Below are 21,844 nucleotides of genomic sequence, written 5' to 3'. Positions count from 1 at the left end.
TTCAGTAGTGGAGGGTATATTGTTTTTATGGACCGTGTATGTAAGTTATAAAGTAAAAATCCAATAGCTGAGAGTTCAAGTATGATATTCTTGACAGAAGATATAATGATGAATTCATTTTGACAAACCAAGTTGGCAATTTTGAGAATGGCCAATGTACTGGAATAATGAGTCTTTCAAATACAAATAAAGAAGTGAAGAATTTTGGCTCAGAAATCCTGTTTAAATGAATGGATAAAAAAGATGTGGTACATATATACAATGGAATATTACTCAGCTGTAAAAATGAACAAAATTGGGAGATTTGTAGACACATGGATGGACCTAGAGACTGTCATACAAAGTGAAGTGAGTCAGAAAGAGAAAAATAAATATCGTCTATTAACACATATATGCAGAGTATAGAAAAATGGTACAAATCAACCAGTTTGCAAGGCAGAAATAGAGACACAGATGTAGAGAACAAACATATGGACACCAAGTAGGGAAAGCAGATGGGTGGAGGGGGGAGTTGGGGGGAAATGAATTGCGAGATTGGGATTGCCATACATACATCACCAATAAGAAAAAAAATCAAATTTTACACTTTAAATATATGAAGTTTATTGTATGTCAGTTGTATCTTAATAAAAGTTCTTAACGAAAAAAAAAAGTATAAAATAATAGTCTATGTTCTCTGGCAACTTTTTTGCTAGGTGGAAAATTAATCCTTTCCTTAAAACACACATAGACACTGTATTATTTAAAGTCTATTGTCTATTACATTGATGTATGCATCTCTGTTCTTTTCAATTGTATGTTTAAATATGAATTTTCAAATCAAGTTTTTCAAATAATAGCAAAAAATGCAGAAAAAATTCACAACTAATAATTCAAAATTAAAACAAATTTTGGTGAATATTTACTATAAATGCCAAGGTTCAAAATGCATTTATAATACTTTGTTTAAAATGAAATATGTGAATAATATACCCCAACAAATACAGAAGCACTAAAAAGGGTTGAATTTAAATGCACTTATCTCAGATGAACATAAGGAAATTGTTTCAATTGTACTGATTTCTGGTGAGAGTGGATCTGAATAATGATACTGAAATTTGCCTGAATGGGAAATTTTAGAGGTCAGGTCTCCAAGTCCTATCCTATTGACAGTAAAGTGGTTTTCAAGGCTATAAAAAAAAAAACATTTTTTATCATGATCCTGTGGTTTAAACAATCTCTCTCTCTCTGTCTCTCTCTCTCTTTCTCTCTCCCCTCCTGCCCTACCCCAGCATTCTCTGACTCCCATCTCCCTGGTTTATTTTTTGCCATAACACTGATCACCAGCTGAAATAACACATATTTATTTCAGTTTTATGCTTATTATCTAACTCTTGATAATGTAAGCTCTGCAGTATAAGCTTCTGGAATGTAAGCTCTAGGAGGACAGGAACTTTGTTCTGTTCACTGTATTCTCAGTGCCTGGAATAGATATTAAATGGTATAATAGATGTTAAACCAATATTTATTGAATAGATGTAATAATAAATGTTAAAATTAGGAAAACCCAGAATCTACCCTTATGGAATACAGTGTCTGAAGGAAAAATAAATTCAAAAATGAGAGAGCCCCAGAATTAACCCATGGCTTTTGTAGAAGCTTGAGACCCCTTGTGGGACTGGAAATACCACTAGATTGGGGGATTGAGCTTTAGTCCTGACTCTGCCTCTACCTCCAATATGAGTCTCTGCTTCTCCCTGCACTCAGGTTCCCCTGTGTGGTGGAGGGCAGGAAAATATGCCAAGGTATCTCTTCTAGCTCTGACATGAGTGTTTCTCTGTTGTTCGTGGAAAACTATAGGCTACAAGACTTCCCCTCCATTCAGATGACAGCCAGGCTGAAGGAAAGCTGGAATAGTGGTGGGTGGGCACGTAGGAGGGACATGTGCTGCCTGAGACCTATGGGCCAGCCAAACCCAAGCAGAGCTGATCATCTTCGTCCCAATCCAGTCGCTCTTCCTGAGCCCCTCTCTGGGCAGAGCACCTCACTTCTCCCCCGATCTCCCCTCCAGTCACCCAGACGAAGTCTCCCCTGTCCCCAGCATCCTACTCACTATTACACCCTTGGATCTTTAAAATCTGGAGTCCCTCTGGGCTCAGCAAGTTCATCCCCACTGACACTGCTCCAGCCCACTGCCTCTTTTCCTCCCCCCTCAACCTCCCCCCATCATTAAATGGTTTCCTAACTGGCTTCTCTAGGTTTTGTAACCTCTCCTCCAATCTATCCCTCATACCTCTGCCAAAATAATATCATCCTCCCTCCCCAAACGTCCAGAGTCTCCTTTTATCAGTAAAATAAAATGCTGACTCCTCAGGCCAGCATTTAAGGGAAACCAGAGTGAGAACAAGTACTCTAGAAATTTAGAGGGAAATATTGCTTCTGAATGGAGAGGGAAAGTGAACAACCATAAGCACAGGATGTCATGGTAGAAGGGACATCAAGTGGAAGGAGGAAGACTGGCTTGCTGAAACCAAAGGTATCCGATGACATCTTAGTACTAGAATTGCCTTTGGAGGGTGCTTCAAAAACAAGCAGAATGTCACTGTAGGATATGAGGAAGCCAGGAGGACAGAAGGACAAGAAGCTGAAGACATGCAATGTTGTCCTGAGCTCAGATTATTAGGACAATAGCAGAGAATAAAAAACAAGTTGATTTACTGAATTTGGCCATAGTGATATATTAAAATCAGTCTGAAAAAAATAAAATAAAATAAGATGTCTGTATTAACTTTAATAGTTATATTTTAGACATCAAAAAATCTCCCAAAATTAGTAAAGTGAACTCTACAGGGGGAAAAAATAACTTTTTAAGTACCATTTCTAGTAGACAAAAGTATATATTAAGCTCCAGGTATATAAAACCCAATTAGCTTTAAAAATAAGAAAATTTAGAGTATTCTATTAAAAATGTACAAACTTTGGGAATTCTCTGGCTGTCAAATGGTTAGGACTCCAAGCTCTCACTGCCAAGGGCCCAGGTTCAGTACCTGGTCAGGGAACTAAAATCCCACAAGCTGCACAGGAGAGCAAAAATAAATAAATCAAAAATTTTTTAAAATACACGCACGCGCGCGCGCACACACACACTTCTGGGGCTGATACTGTTAGAAAACAAATCTAAGTTGCTGTCTTCATGAGAGATTAAAAAAAGAAAAAAAAAAAAACTAAACCTGAATGCTCCATCTTTTCCATTTAACATGAACTACTAATGCTGGCCTAATTCACTGACATGCTCTTCTGTCTCTAATGTTAACTTTCTTATGACCTTGGGCAAATCACTTCCTCAGTTGGGTTTCATCTTTCTCTATGACTGGCCTTATTTATGACTACTTTCCACCACAGCTGCAAACCTCTATAAATTGATGATTAGTGCAAGCAAACTAATTATAGCTCTAATTATTACCCAAACTTCGATGTGAATATGAAAGGCAAAGTAGTTGGCATTCTTTCCTGAGAACTGATAGGCATCTCTAATTGTCAGCAAGAACTGTAAATGAAAAACCCACTGACAGGTACATAAGCAGAAACTTCAGTTCCTTACCTAATGATTGCCTCTGATTTTCATCCCATTTAAACAGATGTTTCACTTCTTTAGTTAAGAAACCCTCCCATATACACAACTCAGTGATTCAATGCAGTGGTTTTATAACATTAGATGACACCGAATTTTTTGCCTTAGGATAATCTTTCTCTGGAGGACTTACTACCAATTTATATAAACTTTCCCATATGGTCATAAGAAAGCTCAGTTGCACAAAACTGGAGCAACATTCTCAGTTTCTACAGGGAATAAACACCACTTCAATCAAGACATTCAATTCCACCATGACCTCCCCCATTAAGAAATTCTGCAGGCAATTCCCTGGTGGTCCAGTGATTAGGACTGTCTATTCAGTTTCTCTGCCCATTTTTAAATTGGATTTCTGTTTTTGTTGTTATCAAGTTGTGTGCAATATTTACATATTTTGAATATTAACCCCTTTTCAGATATATACTTTGCAAATATTTTATCCCATTCCATAGGTTGCCTTTTCATTTTGTTGATTATTTCTTTTTGCTGTGTGAGTTATTTGTTTGATTAGTTCCAGTTGTCCATTTTTGCTTTTATTCCTTGTACTTTTGCTGTCATATACAAAAAATAATTGCCAAGTTCAAGGTCAAGGAGTTTCTTGCCTAAGTTTTCTAATGAGAGATTTATGGTTTCAGGTCTTATGTTTAAGTCTGTAATCTACCTTAAGTTAATCTTTGCGAATGGTGTAAAATAGGGGTCCAATTTCATTTTTCAGCATATGGTTATCCAGATTTTTGAACACCATTTATTGAAGAGATTATCCTTTCCCAATTGAGTCTTCTTGGCTCCATTGCCAAGTATTAGTTGACTGATATGTGGGGGGTTATTTCTGTGATCTCTGTCCTATTCTATTGGTCTATGTATCAGTTTTTAATGACAATACCATACTGTTTTAATTACTATAGCTTTGTAGTAGAGTTTGCAGTCAGGAAGTGTGATGCCTCCAGCTTTGTTCTTCTCTCTTGGGATTGCTTTGGCTATTTGGGGTCTTCTGTGGTTCCATATAAAATTTAGGATTGTTTTTCCATTTCCATGAATAATGTCATTGGAATTTTGATATGGACTTCATTGAATCTAAAGATGGCTTTGGGTAGTATGGACATTTAAACAATTCTTCCAGTTCATGAACATGAGATATCTTTCCATTTATTTGTGTCTTCTTCAATTTCTTTCATAATTGTACAGTTTTTTTGTACAGATCTTTTACTTCCTTGGTTAAATTTACTCCTAATAGTTTAGTATTTTTCATGCTATTGTGAATGGGATTGTTTTCTTTATTTCTTTTCCAGATATTTCATTGTTAGTGTATAGAATCAGAAACTGATATCTGTCTGTTGATTTTATATCTTGCAACATTATTGAATGTGTTATTATTGGTTAGTTCCAACAGTTCCTTTGTCAAGTCTTTAGGATTTCCTGGATATAAGATCATATTATCTGCAAATAAGGACAATTTTACTCATTCCTTTTTATTTGGTTGCCTTTTGTTTCTTTATCTTGCCTGATTGCTCTAGCTAGGGCTTCTAGCACCATGTTGGGTAAGAGTGATGCAAGTGGGCACCATTGTGTTGTTTCTGATGTTAGAAGAAAAGCTTTCAATCTTTAACCATTTAGCATGGTGTTATCCGTGTGTTTGTTGTATATGGCCTTTATTATGTTGCCATATGTACTTTCTATACCCAATTTGTTGAGGGTTGCTGCTGCAGTCTTGAACTCTGGCAGGAGCACCATCATGAACACTTATCAGACTCTAGTTCTGTCCTGGCTGATGTGCCTCTAGACCCCTCTGGCATTGTACTGAGGCTTTTCTGCATCCACTTTTGTCATGATTGTTACTGACAATGCTCTTTCTCAGACAAGTTAGAATTCTCTCTTTCCTTTTTGGAACATTGGCAGAAATACTATCCCATCTTTACCTTTTAAAAAAAATGGCTACTGATGGGACTTACTCTGTTGTTTTTCTTCTTAGTTCCTAAGAGACTCAGGACGATAATAATATCTTTGTGTCACACTTCCCACTCCCCACTTTTGGGTTTCTTACCATGATAGAAGGTGACTGGAAAATCCACATAGGGCTCCTAGCAATGCCTTTTATAGTCTGACTCTCAGCTTGTTCAGTGAAGGAATGGTCAATTTCAAGAAGGTCTTCTCATTAGTGGGATGTGTGACTATTTGCCCCTTGACTTCTTTTATATCCCTTTCTCCCTCACTGCTGGACTTGGGAATTAACTCCTAAAGTATGCAAAGTCCTTGAAGTGATTCATTTATGGACTTCCCTTACCTGTTTCCATTTATTCTCCATTCTCTCTTTCATCAAGATTTGAAATCCTCTCTTCTTCACCCACCACATCCATGTCCTTCAAGACTATCAATACACTCTCTGCAAAATTTCTTGTTTTCTCATCCATTCCACCCTATCTATACTTCTTTCCAGTCTGTCTTGCAAAAACAACTAACAAAATTTGATTGGGTCTCAGCTTTCATCTTACCTTCTTATACTCATACAATAATTTAAAGTAGACAATGTGCTTCCTCATATGTATAGGGGCATTTGAGTGTTGACTCATCATTCATTGGCCTCCTTCCCCTGCCAACAATACCTTTATTTCTCTTGGGGAATCTTTTCATTAAATCGTTTCAGCTATGCATAGCTGGGATTGATGCTATCCCCAGTTATGGAGTAGGGACCACGAGAAGTGCATATTAGGCAGCATTTCCCATTCTAGTCACCATCACAGTGTCTGGTTCGTGGTTTCACAGGTGATCCCACTACAGTGAACAGTATGGGAGAGGTCCTTGAATGGGTTTTTGCAAATGAAAACCTTTGTTCCACTGGATAACTGATATGTTTCCCACAAGACACAGATTAGAGAGAATACATCCTTACGTGTTGTTGGCAGCCTATTGCCTCTAGGCAGGGAGAGCTTCCTTGAAAATGGAACCTACTCCACGGAAGCAGAGATGAGAAATACAGAAAGGGAACTCAGGTCCTGGTTATATCATCTAAGTTCTGGATAAAGCCAAGCCTGCAGATTTATTCATCCCTATATTCTGCTGGGACTGAATGAATGGTCTTATTGACTCTTTGAGTCAGTGTACACTGAACACTGAGTCCCCTGGTTCTAACACATACCCTGTGAGATTAATAACATTATCTTTATTTTTGACATACAATAAACTGCATATATTAGAGTGTACAATTTGATATTTTTTTCTTATTGGTAATGTATATATGGCAATCCCGATCTCCCAATTCATCCCAACCCAACCTCCCCCCCACCCCTGCTTTCCCACCTTGGTGTCCATATGTTTATTCCCTACATCTGTGTCTCTAATTCTGCCTTGCAAACAGGTTGATCCATTTTTCTATATTCCGCATATATGCAAATAACATTATCTTTATTTTAGCAGATAAGTAACAGATCCAAGGAAGTTATGTATTTGCTCAAAGTTACTTAAAGTTAAAAAGCGCCAACTATAAAATCACCTGAATGACTTTTTCCAACTTAAATTTCTAGTGGTACCATATTTGCACTAGAAAATATTAAACTTTTTGGTAATAATGACAACCAGGCTTTATACAAGGTAACTTCAATCTACTTGTCTTAATGTATTTCCTATCATAGCAGAATTTCTTTTTTTTTTTTTCTTTTTTCCACACTGTGTGGCTTCCAGGATCTTAGTTCCCCAATCAGGAATTGAACCTGGGCCCATGGCAGTGAAAGCGCAGAGTCCAAACCACTGGACCACCAGAGAATTCCCTTAACTCCAGATTTGAGGATTCACTGCCATTCAGGTCCAGTTACACCACTAGCAACAGGGAGCATCCCCTAAAGTTAGGGTGTAAGGAAAGAAAGGCCCCAAAACAGAATCACAGGGAAGAGTAACATTTAAGTCTCAGAAGATCGAGGAGTTGATCAGAAACATGAAACTTAGACAAGAATAGAGTCCTTGTAGGTACAGAAAATTTCAGGAAAAAGGAGTTATCAAGGTTAACATCTCTGACCCTCCAGGAATCCTGAACCACCTTTTATATAAAAATAGGAGCACAATTTCCCCCAGACCTCTTATTATAATTGCGTAAGAAATTTTAGCATGAGGAAAACCTTCCAGTTGCTTTATGCAGAAAAATATCAATATATTAGAGGAGTAGTAGGGGAATAGTCCAAACCTTAGGTAAAGAGCGTCAGAAATAGTCCTAGGAATGAGGTTCCAAACTTCAAAAATTACCCTAAAATGGCTCCTTAGAAATGATAGCAACAATGCAAACCCCATTTGAGAGAGGTGGACAAAAATCTTTGGCCTCTGGGTTAAACAAGAGAAAAGGATAAAGAAGTTGCCTCCTGAAATGAGACATTGGGATTGACATATATACACTAATACGTATCAAATAGATGACTAATAAGAAAAAAATATCAAATCATACACTTTAAATATATGCAGTTTATTGTGTGTCAATTATATCTCAATAAAACTCTTTTTAAAAGGAAAAAAAGAAAGAAGTTATCCCCATACTGCATTGAAGGAAGGAAGGCCTATGGGTGGCTGTGCCTGTGTGCAGCTGGGGAGGGATAAAAATAGATAACCAATTTTCTGCCTCTGCACCCTAGGTCTAGTGAACTTAATTCCAGTTTTATCCATATCTGTTCACATACTGATGTGAAGAAGACATACTAAAAGCAGGAAACAGGCAGAGTTGGGTAACCTTTCTCTGTGAGTGCCCAGCCACCTCATATATCTGACAATGTATTCTCTGTCAAACACTCCCTACCTGGTAACCATGTCCTAGACATCACTGGACAGTGCAGGCTATTGTCAAGTGCAGCACACCAACCCAATCTCAAAGTTGCCATGGATTTACTAACATATATGCAGACTTTTCCTGGCAACCCTTCCCCAAATATTCCCAAGAATACTCAGAAGTGTTCACATTTTAACCTGCTAAAGGATCCTCACCAGTTTGTGAGTTGTACAAGAGGCCTCTTTCCTTTTTAAGAGTCCCAGGGAAGGCAAGGAGAGGTGGAGAGGATTGCAGCATTAATTAGAGCTACAGCAGCTAATATCTTAATTCTACCTGGCTCATGGTACTGCCTGTTCTACCACCCCCTCCTCCACACAGGGCAGCCAGATTGAGTAAATAAAAATACAGGATGCCCAGTATGAATCTGAGTTTCAAATAAACAACAAATAATCTTTTAATATAAGTATGTCCCATGTAAAAAAAAAATTGTTCATTGCCCATCTGAAATTCAAATTTAACTGGGCATCTTGTTTTTGTCTGGTAACCTCTTCCACCTGCCACTCTCAAACCCCACTCTTTCAGAAGGGGGTTCCCGGGCTTCCCTGGTGGCACAGAGATTAAGAATCTGCCTGCCAATGCAGGGAACACGGGTTTGAGCCCTGGTCCCAGAAGATCCCACATGCCGAGGAGCAACTAAGCCCATGCACCACAACTAACAAGACTGTGCTCCAGAGCCCACGAGCCTACTGAGCCCATGTGCCACAGCTACTGAAGCCTGTGTGCCTAGAGCCCATGCTCCGCAACAAGAGAAGCCACGACAATAAGAAGTCTACGCACCGCAATGAAGAGTAGCCCCTGCTCTCCGCAACTACAGAAAGCCCGCGTGCAGCAACAAAGAATCAACGCAGCCAAAAAATTAACAAATTTTAAATTTTAATTTAAAAATAAGAAGAAGGGGTTCCCATAGCTGTTCCCTAGGGACAGAGTTCTTTCCTTTTGACCACAGACTTTTCTTTCCCATGGTTCACACCTCCCACCCCCCCAAAGGGAGCTAAGTAGGGACCAGATGAGCAGAGCGGCCAAGACGGCGGAGAAGAGAGACGCAGAGCTCACCTCCTCTTGGGAGCACACCAAAATCACAACCATCTGCAGGACAATCATCAGTGAAAAAGACTGGAACCTACCAGAAGAGATCTGCTACTGCTAAAGCCATAAAGAAGAAACCACAACGAGACCGAGACGGGTAGCAGGCAGGGGCGGACTCGAGATGCAATCAAACCCCATGCCCCTCAGGTGGGTGACCCACAAGCTGGAGAGTAATTATAGTGTAGAGGTTCTCCCACAGGACCGAGAGTTCTGAGCCCCACGTCAGTCTCCCCAGTCTGGGGTGGCTGGGGGTGTGGGCTCTGGCACCCAGAAGATGAGCCCTCAGAGCATTTGGCTTTGAAGGCCAATGGGGCTTAATTGCAGGAGCCGCACAAGACAGGGGAAATAGAGCCTGCACACTTAAAGGGCGCACACGAAATCTCATACACACTGGGACCCAGGGCAAGAGCAGTAATTGATAAGAGCCTGGGCCAGACCTACCTGCCGGTCTTGGAGAGTCTCCTGGAGAGGTGGGTGCGGCTCACCACGGGGACATACACACTGGCAGCAGCCATATTTGGGAGCTCGTTCTCCCCTGAGGAAGGCTGTGCGGGCGCCACCGTGTGGGCTCCTCCCTCTCGCTTTTAGCGCCAAGACCGGGCCCCGCCCAACTGTCTGCAGGCACCAGTGCTGGGACGCCTCAGGTCAAACAACTCACTGAACCGGGACATAGCCCCAGCCTTCGGCAGACGGGCTGCCTAAAAGACTAAAGAGCCCACAGCCACCCTGCCCATCAGAAGGCCAAGACCCAGCCCCACCCACCAGTGAACAGGCACTGGCCCCTCCCACCAGGAAGTCTGCACAAACTTCTAGACTGGCCTCATCTACAAAGGGGCAGACACCAGAAGCAGAAAACTATGATTCCCCAACACAGGCCAGACCCTACCCTAGGACCAGCTGGGCCCTGGCCCTGCCCACTAGCAGGACAGTGCAACCTTCAGGACACTCCAGACCCCATACCCAGCTGTGTCAGGAACTACCCCCCAACCCCCACCAATGACCTGAAACAGGCCTTGGGATCCCTGTGCCCTTCAGCCAGACTCCAGGAACCAGCTTTGCCTGCCCGTAGACCAGCACTAACCCCAGGACCTGGCTTCACCTGCCAGCTGGTGGGCAGCAGCCCCAAAATCTCCAGGACCCTGACACTGCCTGTCAGTGAGCCAGCACTAGCCCCTTGGAATGTGGCCTAGGCCATGAGATTTACCCAAGCCGGAGAAGTTCATCTTCCAGACCAAAGAGATTGTTCAGACTTGGCACCTGCTCAGGGTCAGGCCAGAATCCTTCCCCAACTTCCCTGCAGGAGCTATTAATAAAAACTATTCCCTCCCTGTGGGATTATCGGCTGTAAGGACGGTTTAGGTTGACACCCCTTATGGCCATCTTCTCTGACACATAAGGGTCACTCTCTGAAACACAGCAAAAGGCAACTATAGAAAGAGCAACATGGAATACTACTCAGCCATAAACAGGAACGAAATTGAGTTATTGGTAGTGAGGTGGATGGACCTAGAGTCTGTCATACAGAGTGAGGAAAGTCAGAAAGAGAAAAACAAATACTGTATGCTAATGCATATATACGGAATCTAGAAAAATGGTACTGATGAACCTAAGTGACAGGGAAGGAATAAAGATGCAGAAGTAGAGAACGGACTTGAGGATACAGAGGGGGAAGGGAAGGCTGAGACATAGTGAAAGAGTAGCATTGACATATATATACTACCAAATGTAAAATAGCTAGCTAGTGGGAAGCTGCTGCAGAGCACAGGGAGATCAGCTTGGTGCTTTGTGACCACCTAGAGGAGCGGGATGGGGAGGGTGGGAGAGAGTCTCAAGAGGGAGGGATATGGGGATATATGTACAAATATAGCTGATTCACTTTGTTGTACAGCAGAAATTAACACAACATTGTAAAGTGACTATACTCCAATAAAGATGTATGAAAGATAGAAAGAAAGAAAGAAAGAAAGAAAGAAAGAAAGAAAGAAAGAAAGAAAAGAAAGGAAGGAAGAAAGAAAGAAAGAAAAGAGCAACAGAGGGGGAAAAGAGTGGAAACCCAGACAGATGACATTATTAGAAAGAGCAGAGAGACCTAACTAGAAATCAGCTAAGAAAGAAAAGAAGAAGAAAAAAACAAGAATATAATGGGTCATTTAATTTTTGCTTAATCGAGTTTGATTTGAGTGTGAATCCTAAATGAAATAACTTCTAAACTTCAGTTGGATATTACATCCATGTTTTTTTAAGCAGGCCTCCTTGGCCCCATGAAAATCCAGCAATGTGGCTGCGCACCTGCTTTGTTGTTTGCAAAATCTCTATGACACTCAGGAGTTAGTCAGCTGAGAACATTCAAGCTCCCTAGGGGGCAACACAGCCTGGCTCAGAGGGTTCCACCAGCCTCTTCAGTAATCCAGTACAAATTGCTCTTTAATTAAGTACATGTGTATACATGCAATTTCTTACACAGATTCTGTATATACACACAATCTATGTGCTCAATAGGCTACGTGTGTAATTATCAAATGTAGAGACACCAAACTTTCTATGTGAAGAAGTGTTCATAATAATTAGTGTCATGGGGTCCCAAGGTGATCACTCAAGGCTGAGTTACCTTGGATTCACATATCTGGGCATGTCCAGAAGACTTCTGGAATTGGTACACATGGAATCAACTTGTGAGGAGTCATGACAGCAATAAAAATGTGAAAAACAGAAAGAGGGGAGTCTGTCACCTTCCTGTGGGTCACTGAGGGTCTGAGGCAGCGTCCGCACTCTCAGCTGCAGTGGGGCTCTCGGCGACCACTGAGTGGGGGTAGGTTTGCGGCACCTGGACAGTCTCTGAGGACCTCTACATGGTGGGCTGAGGTGTGGGAGCTAAGAGAGCTCCCGGAGGAACCCCAGAAACTGAGGGGCTCCTGACTGAACTTCAATTTCCTCATCTATAAAATGAGGGCTAGGAACTGACCACACCTACATCTGGAATTCCCTTTTCTTCTTTTCTCTACAGAGGGAACCAAAGCAGAAAAAAAGAGGTTATGAGTCAGCACTTAGAAGTGATTGATCTTTCCAGAGAGAAAGGTCAGTTAACGGCACTGCTGGAGACAGTCATGACATTATTAGCATGGAGCTAAATCTAGTCACAGTAGAGCTTCCAAGACTAAAGGTCTGTGACAAGCCATGGCTCATTTCCAACATGGAAATTCTAGAAGTTTCTAGAAGGATGTGAAGCTATTATTTATTCAAGCTGCAATTGATCACTCATACAGAGTCAAGGGGACGTTCCATTATGCCACAGTACAATACTGCCTTTAAATGTTAACATTGCTGTGTTTCACATTCTCCAATCTTGTAGAATGAGCACAATCCACATTTTATCATATTGAGGATTTTATTTTCTAGGAAAGAGTCAAATGTCAGAATCACATGCTTGGTCATTGACAGTAACACACAAGAGGAGCTAGTGAAACAAGACTCTACACTATAGAAACCACCTGGAGTGTGGGGAGAGGTGCTAAATAAGTGAATCTGAGCCATTGATGGCAAAAGTGGTTGTTCCTAAGGGCTCATTCCACAGGGCCTTTCCCCACCTCCTATGTTCCAAGCCTCTTGATCCTCTATCACCTAATCTCTTTCTTTTTGCTCCTCTGTTCTTCTAACATGCACTAGTCTAATCTCACCTCTCTCCATTCCTTCCTACTGTCTTCCTCATCCTCCTGTCCCTCCATCCCACCTTTCTCCTGACCCTTCACCTCGACTGTCTCCGTGTCTCTGCCCGCTCTCCTGCTGCTCCTAGCCTCCTTGTCTCTAGTTCCTCTGTTGTCCCTCTGCCTTTTCCATTAGAAGCCAACTTTTGGATGCTTGTTCTATTACTTTTGCCCACAATTGGACATTCTTGCTCCTCTTTCTGTTGTCAACAAAAATTAATTGACAATTGACAAGTTAAGAAGAAAAAAGGGAATTTTATTTAAGCCAAAATGAGGATTCAAGCCCACAAGACAGACTCTCAGAAGCTCTGAGAACTCTTCCACCTGTTAGAAGTCAAAAGCACAGTCCTATAGATTTTTGAGACAAAGGATCATACATCAAAATGACATACTGTTTTGTTCTTTTTTGTTTTTTTAATTAATTAATTTATTTTATTGGCTGTGTTGGGTCTTTTTTGCTCTGCGTGGGCTTTCTTCTTAGTTGCGGTGAGTGGGGGCTACTCTTCGTTGTGGTGAGTGGGGGCTACTCTTCGTTGTGGTGTGCGGGCTCCTCATTGCCGTGGCTTCTCTTGTTGCAGAGCAAGAGCTCTAGGCGTGTGGGCTTCAGTATATGCAGCACATGGGCTCAATAGTTGTGGCTCACGGGCTCTAAAGCGCAGGCTCAATAGTTGTGGTGCACAGGCTTAGTTGCTCTGCGGCATGTGGGATCTTCCTGGACCAGGGATCAAACCCATGTCCCCTGCATTGGCAGGAGGATTCTCAACCACTGCGCCACCTAGGAAAACTGACATACTGTTTTTTTGATGTTGAGCTGCATGAGCTGTTTGTATATTTTGGAGATTAATCTCTTGTCAGTGGGTACCTGCTGTATAGCATAGGGAGCTCAGCTCAGTGCTCTGCGGTGACATAGATGGGGGGGGGGGCGGAGGGGAGCCAAGAGGGAAGGGGTATAGGTATACGTATAGCTGATTTACTTCATTGTACAGCAGAAATTAACACATTGTAAAGCAACTATACCCCAATTTAAATAAACAAACAAATAGCAAATAAATAGTAAATTGATTTAATTTAATTTAAAAACTGGAGTAACTAAAAAAAAAATAACATACTGATAGTTTACATAAAGTTCACCAAAAATACATAGCTCAGGTAAGCATGTACAAAGCGATCAGTAAGTCACTATGACTCCCACAGAGAGTTGGGAAACACTGCTAATTTTTAAGAAGTTACATTGCTAGCACCAGGAGAAAGGGGGGGAAATGATCTTTACAGTTGAGCAGGTACTCCCACCTTTGAGGAGCTCTGGTTAACACGTAATACAGATGTACACTGCACAGTAGGGAAGGAAGGAAGAGGCCCAAACAGACAGAGAGATTTTATGTTTAAATTTTCTTGTCCTGCCTTAAAATATAAATTTTATTTCATCACTGCCCATTATTCAGGCTGGTTTTGACAGAAAATGAGTTCCTTCTATAGAATTTCTTCTTACTGAAATGTTCCATCTTTAACAATACATCACTCATCTGAACCCTTTATCAGACTCTATTTTAGACTCATACAAGGGAGAATTCCAAATCCCAGGTCCTGAAATGCTTTATAGAATCCATTTGTCCTTTAAAACACTTCAGATCCTGCTTTATTGAGGGAGAAATTTTGAGGCAGAACATTAGCTCCCAGTTTGAGAAGCTCTCTTTTTTCGACATATCCAATAAAAACTGCATTCTGAGAGCCATTGCCTCACTCCCTGTCTGCTTCTTTTCACTGAGCAGCCTATTCAGTTCTCTGCAGGACTCTTCCACCAGCGGGTGCTGGTCCTCTTCCCCCAGATAGAGGCAGGAAATGTGGTGACGTAGGCCATGAAGATGTCGGTGACGTAGGCCATGAAGCTATCAGTGCTGTTACTGGGCATCTCCAAGACCTCTCTGCCTCTCTCCATCTGCCCCTTCAGCCAGGAGACCACCCAGCAAATGCCTAGAACCTGACATGCTTTGTAGAGAACGTCATTTCCTTGCACAACGTCAAGGGCATTTCTCACTTGTTCCTCAACTGTGAAATAGCAGCTGAAATATCTCCTCCTCTCAGGCTTCTCTGAGGATGTGAACATGGTGATTGTCACAGCAAAGACTCCAGATTCCACAAAGCCAGGGCCCGGGTGGTGATGAGAAGGGACGACCCAGGAAGTACCGTCCTCCTGATTAGAAGGTGCAGCACATCCGCCATGGGACTGGACCTCAGCCTCTTCAACCTCCCTGCAAAGCGCTTCTGCAGCTCATCACAGTCACCCAGGATGAACAGGAGCCGCTCCAGCTGCCTCAGAATCTCTGTGACCAACGCTTGATTTTCACCACAACACCAGAAGAGGAGCGGGTCCTGTTTACCCTCCGGCAGTAGGACCACTTCTCTGCAGCTCACATAAAAGACATCATCAAACCAGCATGGGTACAGGGTGCCAGTGGCCCAGTCCAGCACCATTTTTCTGGCCAGTGTTGTCTTTCCCATGCCAGCCAACCCCCGTAGCACCACTGTGGGTGGGGCCTGGGAGGGCTCTTCCCCCGGATCAAACAGAGCCCCCACTGTGACAGCGTCCAGCTCCTGCTGCAGCCTGCGGCGGGCAGATGACGCTGGGCTCCCTGAGCTGGGGGTGGCCACCCCAAGCTGCTGGTTGTAGCTGCACTGACGCCCCCTTCTTGCCGCGCCTCTAAGTGGCACATGTGCTCTCGGTACATTTCTCTGTAATCTGCGCTGTTAGGTGTTAGGCAGTGAGATGGGAATAAAAAGAGACGAACTCTGGCCTCTGCTCTTTGGTCTCATTTTCTATGCTGCACTCTGAAGGCTATACTTCTAGCCATGTGGGGAGGGACCACTTCAGGTGTGCATGAGTGTGGGACCATGTGTGTGTCTGAGCACATGTGCACGTGTGGTATGCTTGTGCCCATCTTTATGAGTGTGCAAGGGTGTGTTCTGTGTGTGGGGATGCCATGGGATGTGAGTGAATGCTCATTTCCCCACGTGCTCATGGAAGTGGCTGTGGACCTCTGGGTACTTTTGTGTGGGGAAGGTGTGTCAGTGTGCATTGGCACGTGTGTTTATAAGAATAAGGATATAGGCGGACGTTACTGTGTGTGTGAATGTCTAGGTGTTCACGTGAATTGGTGAGGATAGAGAGAGGAGAAAGGAAAAGGAAACTGGAGAACGGTGAGTTCACAGAAGCCCATTCCAGATGAAGGTCAAGCCAAGTGTTGAAGATAAACCAGCTTTTCAGCAGCAGCCCCCGACTCTGAGTCTACGGAACCCTCCCGTCTCCATGTCAGAGGAGCTCTCAGGTACGAAAGGAGCCTGTGGACGGAGCACAGGGACCACAGACCCTCTGTCCTCCCCGGGGAACCCACGAGCAGGGATAGGGGCTGTTTAGGCGGCATGCCCGCCCCACCCTCTAGCGGGCACCAGTCCACTGGTTCCTTGAGAGAGCAGGACGCATGGGGCAGGCTGTCCTCTGTGAGAAGGAGCCTGAGCTGCCTGCACAAGAGAAGCTGGGGAATGGTCTGAGCCCACTCCCTGAGGCCACGTCTTCTGGTTAGCAGAAACCCCTTCACCAGCACTGCCCCCAACCTCTAAGCTCCTTTTTTCATCGTCTCCCCTCCTCTGGCATTACAGCCAGAGATAGGAGGTGGGGCATTATGTCCATAAGACACCGTAGTCCTTCTATTAATAAACCCCACCCTCAGCTCAGGCCCTCCACCTGGCAGTGGTCATGAAGCAGAAGATAGGTAGTCCCAGGCTGAGGAGCTGAAGTCTGTCCCTGTGGACAGATACTCCAAGATAAAAATAATAGCAGGGGCAGAGAGGAGCTGAGTCCTGCCCAGATAAAAGATAAAGAGACCACATAGTTCTCATTCTCAAGGCCAAGGAGATCTTCTCAACTACACATGCACAGAAAAGGGGCCAAAAATGGAGGGGGCACCACCCCATAACAGGTGGTGTCAACTTTCCCACAGGCCTCTGCGTTGGAATCCACCTTGGCTAACAGATCGCGCACACACAGGGGAGAACCCTGAGTTATACCAAATATCGACTCAGAGCCAGGCAAAGCAAGATGATTGGCCAGAGGAAACCCGGAAGAAATGCCCCATATACGTGAACTAAACTACCCCGGGGGCACAATTCTCTCCGAGCCCACCCGTGGGTGCCTATTCACAAGCACTATTTTTCCCTCCTAATAAACACTATACTTCTTTCACTACTTTCTGTCTCTTTGTTGAAATTCATTTCTACCAAACAGACAAGCCAGGGCCTTGGCACTGGCCACTGGCCCTCATGGTCTAGTGGTTAGGATTCAGCACTCTCATGGCCACAGCCTGGCTTCAATCTCTGCTCAGGGAACTGAGATCCTGCTTCAAGCCATTGCTGGCCAAGGCCACCCAAGATCAGTAAGAATCTTCAGCTGGAGGCCACTGGGACCCTCAGGCACTGGGGCTCCCAGGCAAGGGCAGAGGGCAAGAGTGAGAGAAGGTATGAATTATAGGCTGTGGGGGGGGGGGGGGGGTGTCTCCGGAAATATCACGCGGGGAGAGTGAGTCCCAGGGCCACCCGGCCTCCCCTGTCCCCTGCTGCACTCACCTCCAACAGGTTCAGCACCATCAAGACCTTGAGCACCACTTTCACAGCCTCCTGGGCTCCATACAGTATCAACTGCAAAGCCAGGTCCACCTGACTCAGGCCCTCCAGCTCCCCTGGGGCCGGGTGGCGCTGGCCCTTGAGCAGGGTTCCATCCCGTAAGTGGAACTTTAATAGCTCGAAGTTATTGTCTTCAAGGTCACTCAAGGCCCAGAGCAATCCCTCCTGCAGGGTTGCTGGCCAGGGTCATGGTGTTCAAGGTGAAGAGTAGAGCTCAGAAGTGACCAAGAGAAGGGGTGAGGGGAGGGAAGAGCAGGCCTGCTGTCTGGGTGGTGGGCAAGCTGCCAAGCACAGGCTTTGGAGAGACCAGACACGTGCAAAGTTCCAAGAAAGGCGAGCAGATGAAACACACTTGGTTTTGCTAGTCATTTGCCTCTGTGCCGCTCTGTCAGGCGACGTGTGATTGTGCCAGCAAATGAGTAGGAAGGTATGCCAGTGTGCTGACCTCTCTCTCTCTCTCCTTTTCTCCCTCCCCCTCACGCACGTTGCTTATCAGGCCCTGTATGCCTCCCAAAACAATTTGATTAGGGCAAAAAATTATTTTTAAGTTTTAGAAGTGAGCCCCCCACCGCAACTATGTGAACTATCAGAGCTGGTGCATATTGGCCGGTACTGCTGAGGTACGGCAAGGAGCTAAAACATCTCTACTCATCAGCCCATTGGCCTCACACATCAGAGCTCAAGGACCCAGCCACACACCAAATTGCAAAGCCGGACAACTTCTTCAGATGAGGAAACAAGATCAAATAATGACAGGAGAAATGGCCACTTTGAGGGCTCACTTTGTGCCGAATAATTGACATATATTAGCCCTTTGGATCATCAAAGAAATTGTCCCAGGTATCACTCCAGATGAGAAACTTGACAGTCAGAGAATTTTCCAAAGCTACACCAGTAGGCAAAGAGATGTGAATTAAATTGTGGTCTATGGTGTGGGTAGATAGAGACAAAAAAGGATGAAAAGACAAAGACCTAGAAGACAGACTCAGAAACCAGGTAGTTAGGCTAAATGCTGTGGAAAACTGGAAACATTTATAGATACTACAGAAGCAAAGAAAGGAGCGCAGGATCTCGAGTTGTGCTTCAAATATAAAACTAAAATATTGGCAGGGTGGCAGTCTTCAGAAGGAGAAAAGCAACGACCGATAGAAAGATTTCAATGTGCAGAATTACACCTGTGATCTATAGCCGATGGGGGACCCATCTCAGTAGCAAAATGTCTGAGAGGGAACAAAAAGTATCTGGGAATGGGGAAAGTTGCTGAGAGTCAAATGTCAGTGTCTTGACTACACATCAAAAGGAGAGAGAAATTTTTAGCAATATATTAGGATGCAGTTACTTTGGGTGCAAGTCATATGCCACTTTGTAAACACAGGCCTGTTGAAGCAAGAACAAGTGATAATAAAGCCTCAGGCTCCCCTGAAGATCTCTGCTGTTGGTGGAGCTAATTCAGGAAAGAGTGAGAGAAGACAGCAGCAGAGCCTGCCAAGACAGCATGCAGTCTAGGCTGTGCAGTCGGTTTAGGCTTGGAGAGCTGGAGGCGAGGCAGGGATGGCTTGGCTCCCTGATGCAGGAGCCTGATGAGGTCCTGGGGACTGAGTTTAAACAAATCACTTTTTCTGGCCAGAGAGCTTCCAAAGCCAAGCCTGGGTCCACTTAGCCCAAATTCACTAGCTCACTTCTGCCTGGTGGTGCTGGAATTAAAATGATGGGTGTGACCACCCTGACACCTACCCGTTGATACCTAACAGGCCCTAGTACACATGAGGCTGGAACAGATGAAGGACCCCTGAGCCTCGGAGAAGCATAAACATTCACACATTCCATCTGATCACCAGAGGAGAACTTGACCTCATTCCTCCATATGTTAAAGTTGAGAGACAAGGGATGGGCTGAAAGGCTGAACATCTGTCACCATGAGAAAAAGAGCCCAGCAGCCCCTCCATCTCCGTCTCTGAAGCCTCAGACTCTTCTACAACTTGACTCCAGCCAGGCAGGGGTGTTTGACTCGAGAGGCTAAGGAATTGAGGCACTTGTCACCACCACGTCCTCAGCCATGGCTCTATGTTTTAAGTTGCTGAAACCCCTGGAGGATGTGCTCCACCAAAATGAAAAAGGAGGAAGACATGAGCCCTGTGAAACAGAAATCTAAACAAGGAGAAAACAAGTTCTAGAAGACAGCCGATCAGAAGGCCTAGATAGCTGACAGGACAGAAGGAGAGAGAGGAGACGGAGTTCTCAGAGAAACCATCTCCAAGGAAAAAAAAAGACTGACAGATGAAATGATACTACTGGCCTTCTGAAAGATCCTACTGAGAGGCATCAGGAGGTATGGAAAAACTAACAATAAGTACCAAGAGAACCAGGCAAATGCATGAAATAAGGAAACTACTAGCTCTGGGGGAAAAAAATAAAAAAAGAAGAACAAAAAAATATTACTAGCTCTAATGAAAACAAAAAAATAAGGAAGACAGAAGTGACATGAGTAAACTACAACACTCAGGTGTGAATAATGTTTTCATTGAAATAATACAACCACTGAACACTGATCTAACTAGAATGTATAGTATAACCATATTGAAAGGATAGCGGTAAAATGTTGCAGCATAGGAAGTCAATAGGTAATGCCTAAAATTGATGACTCAAAAGGTAACAGTAGACTGTACTGTTTAGAAGTGCAGAGATGTAAGGAGAAACAGTTAACTATCTACAGTAGTTGCCTTGGGGAAGAGAGACTGTGGGTAGTGGGGAAGGAGAGGCCAGGGAACTGCAGTATTGGGAGTTAAGCTGTTTAATGCTAATTGACCTTTTAAACTATGAGCATGTATTACTTTGATAAAATAAAAATGAACGAAGAAAGAATAGGAGGTAAAGAAGTGAAAATAATAATACTGTGTTGCATATTTGAAAGCTGCTAGGAGATTAAATTTAGTTCTCATCACAAGGAAAAAAGCTCCATGACTTTGTGTGGTGACGGACGTTAACTAGACTTATTGTGGTGATCATTGCACAATATATGCAAATATTGTGTCGTTATATTATACACCTGAGCCTAATATAATGTTCTATGTCAACTGTACCTCAATAAGAAAGGAAGGCAGGAGGGGGGAGAAACAAAGGAAAAAAGAGAGAGAAAGAGAGAAAGAAATCTTTCAAGAAGCTTGGCAACAAAAGGAATTAGAGAGCTAGAGAGCTTCTGAGGTGATGTGGGAGATGTAGAGTCAAGAGAAGCTCTTGTTTGTTTGAACTCGGGAGAGGGTGGAAAAGATTAGAATGCTGACAAAAGCATCCAACACAGGGGTCAGGTTAGAAATGCAGGCAAGAGACAGAGAAGCACCAGGGGAGGGAATTGAGAACATGGGCTGGGATAGGATTCAAAGCAAAGGCAAAAGATTGACTTTGACAGGAGGATGGATGGAATGTCCTATATCCATGCCTGAGGAGAGAGAGAGGGGCTCACAGAGCAAGGAGGGTCTGTGGTGTTTGTGGTTAGACGATGAGGGTAATCATGTCTGGTGGTCCCTACATTCTCTATGAAGCATGAATTGGAGCATCTCCTAAGGCTGAGAGGTCTAGGTGGAGAAGGGAAAAGCTATGGGGTGGCTGCTGGGAGCCTCTCTCTTGTGCAACTTTCTTCCTGCTCCAAGGCTCCTGTGTCCAGTGCTCAGCAAGTTCTCCCAGAGTCCAGGAGAACAAGCAGGAATGGGAATCAGTGTCTCCCAGAGCCTTGACCTAGCTGAGGTTAGAGACAGAAGCAAGACAGCAAAGAACCAAGCCCAAGAGATCGAGATGGGAAAACAAAATGAGACAGTCACATAGATTACGTGGCAGAGAGGGCAGAGAGGCCACTTACTGCAAAGGCTCTCGGGTCTGCCTCCCATGGAAAGCTCCAGGTCTGGAGATCACAAGACCAGAAACTGAGTCACACCTGAAGAAAGTGGAAGTGAGATGCAAAGATCCAATTTTAATTGG

General features: G+C 43.7%; 1 protein-coding gene across 1 annotated transcript; it reads right to left on the bottom strand.

Annotated features, from left to right (window-relative positions):
• Positions 1–14,972: 14,972 nt before the first annotated feature.
• NLRP10 (NLR family pyrin domain containing 10) lies at positions 14,973–19,930 on the bottom strand. Its single transcript, XM_057749341.1, is given in 6 exon segments — positions 14,973–15,292; positions 15,295–15,867; positions 15,870–15,940; positions 16,526–16,656; positions 17,816–18,048; positions 19,906–19,930. Coding segments are annotated over 6 exon segments (1,353 nt in total).
• Between the last annotated feature and the right edge of the window lie 1,914 nt (positions 19,931–21,844).

The sequence above is a fragment of the Hippopotamus amphibius genome, chromosome 9 (genome assembly GCF_030028045.1).
Source record: "Hippopotamus amphibius kiboko isolate mHipAmp2 chromosome 9, mHipAmp2.hap2, whole genome shotgun sequence".
Taxonomy (NCBI): domain Eukaryota; kingdom Metazoa; phylum Chordata; class Mammalia; order Artiodactyla; family Hippopotamidae; genus Hippopotamus; species Hippopotamus amphibius.
Note: the sequence above shows the minus strand (reverse complement) of the source record. Positions and strands in the feature narration are given on the sequence as shown.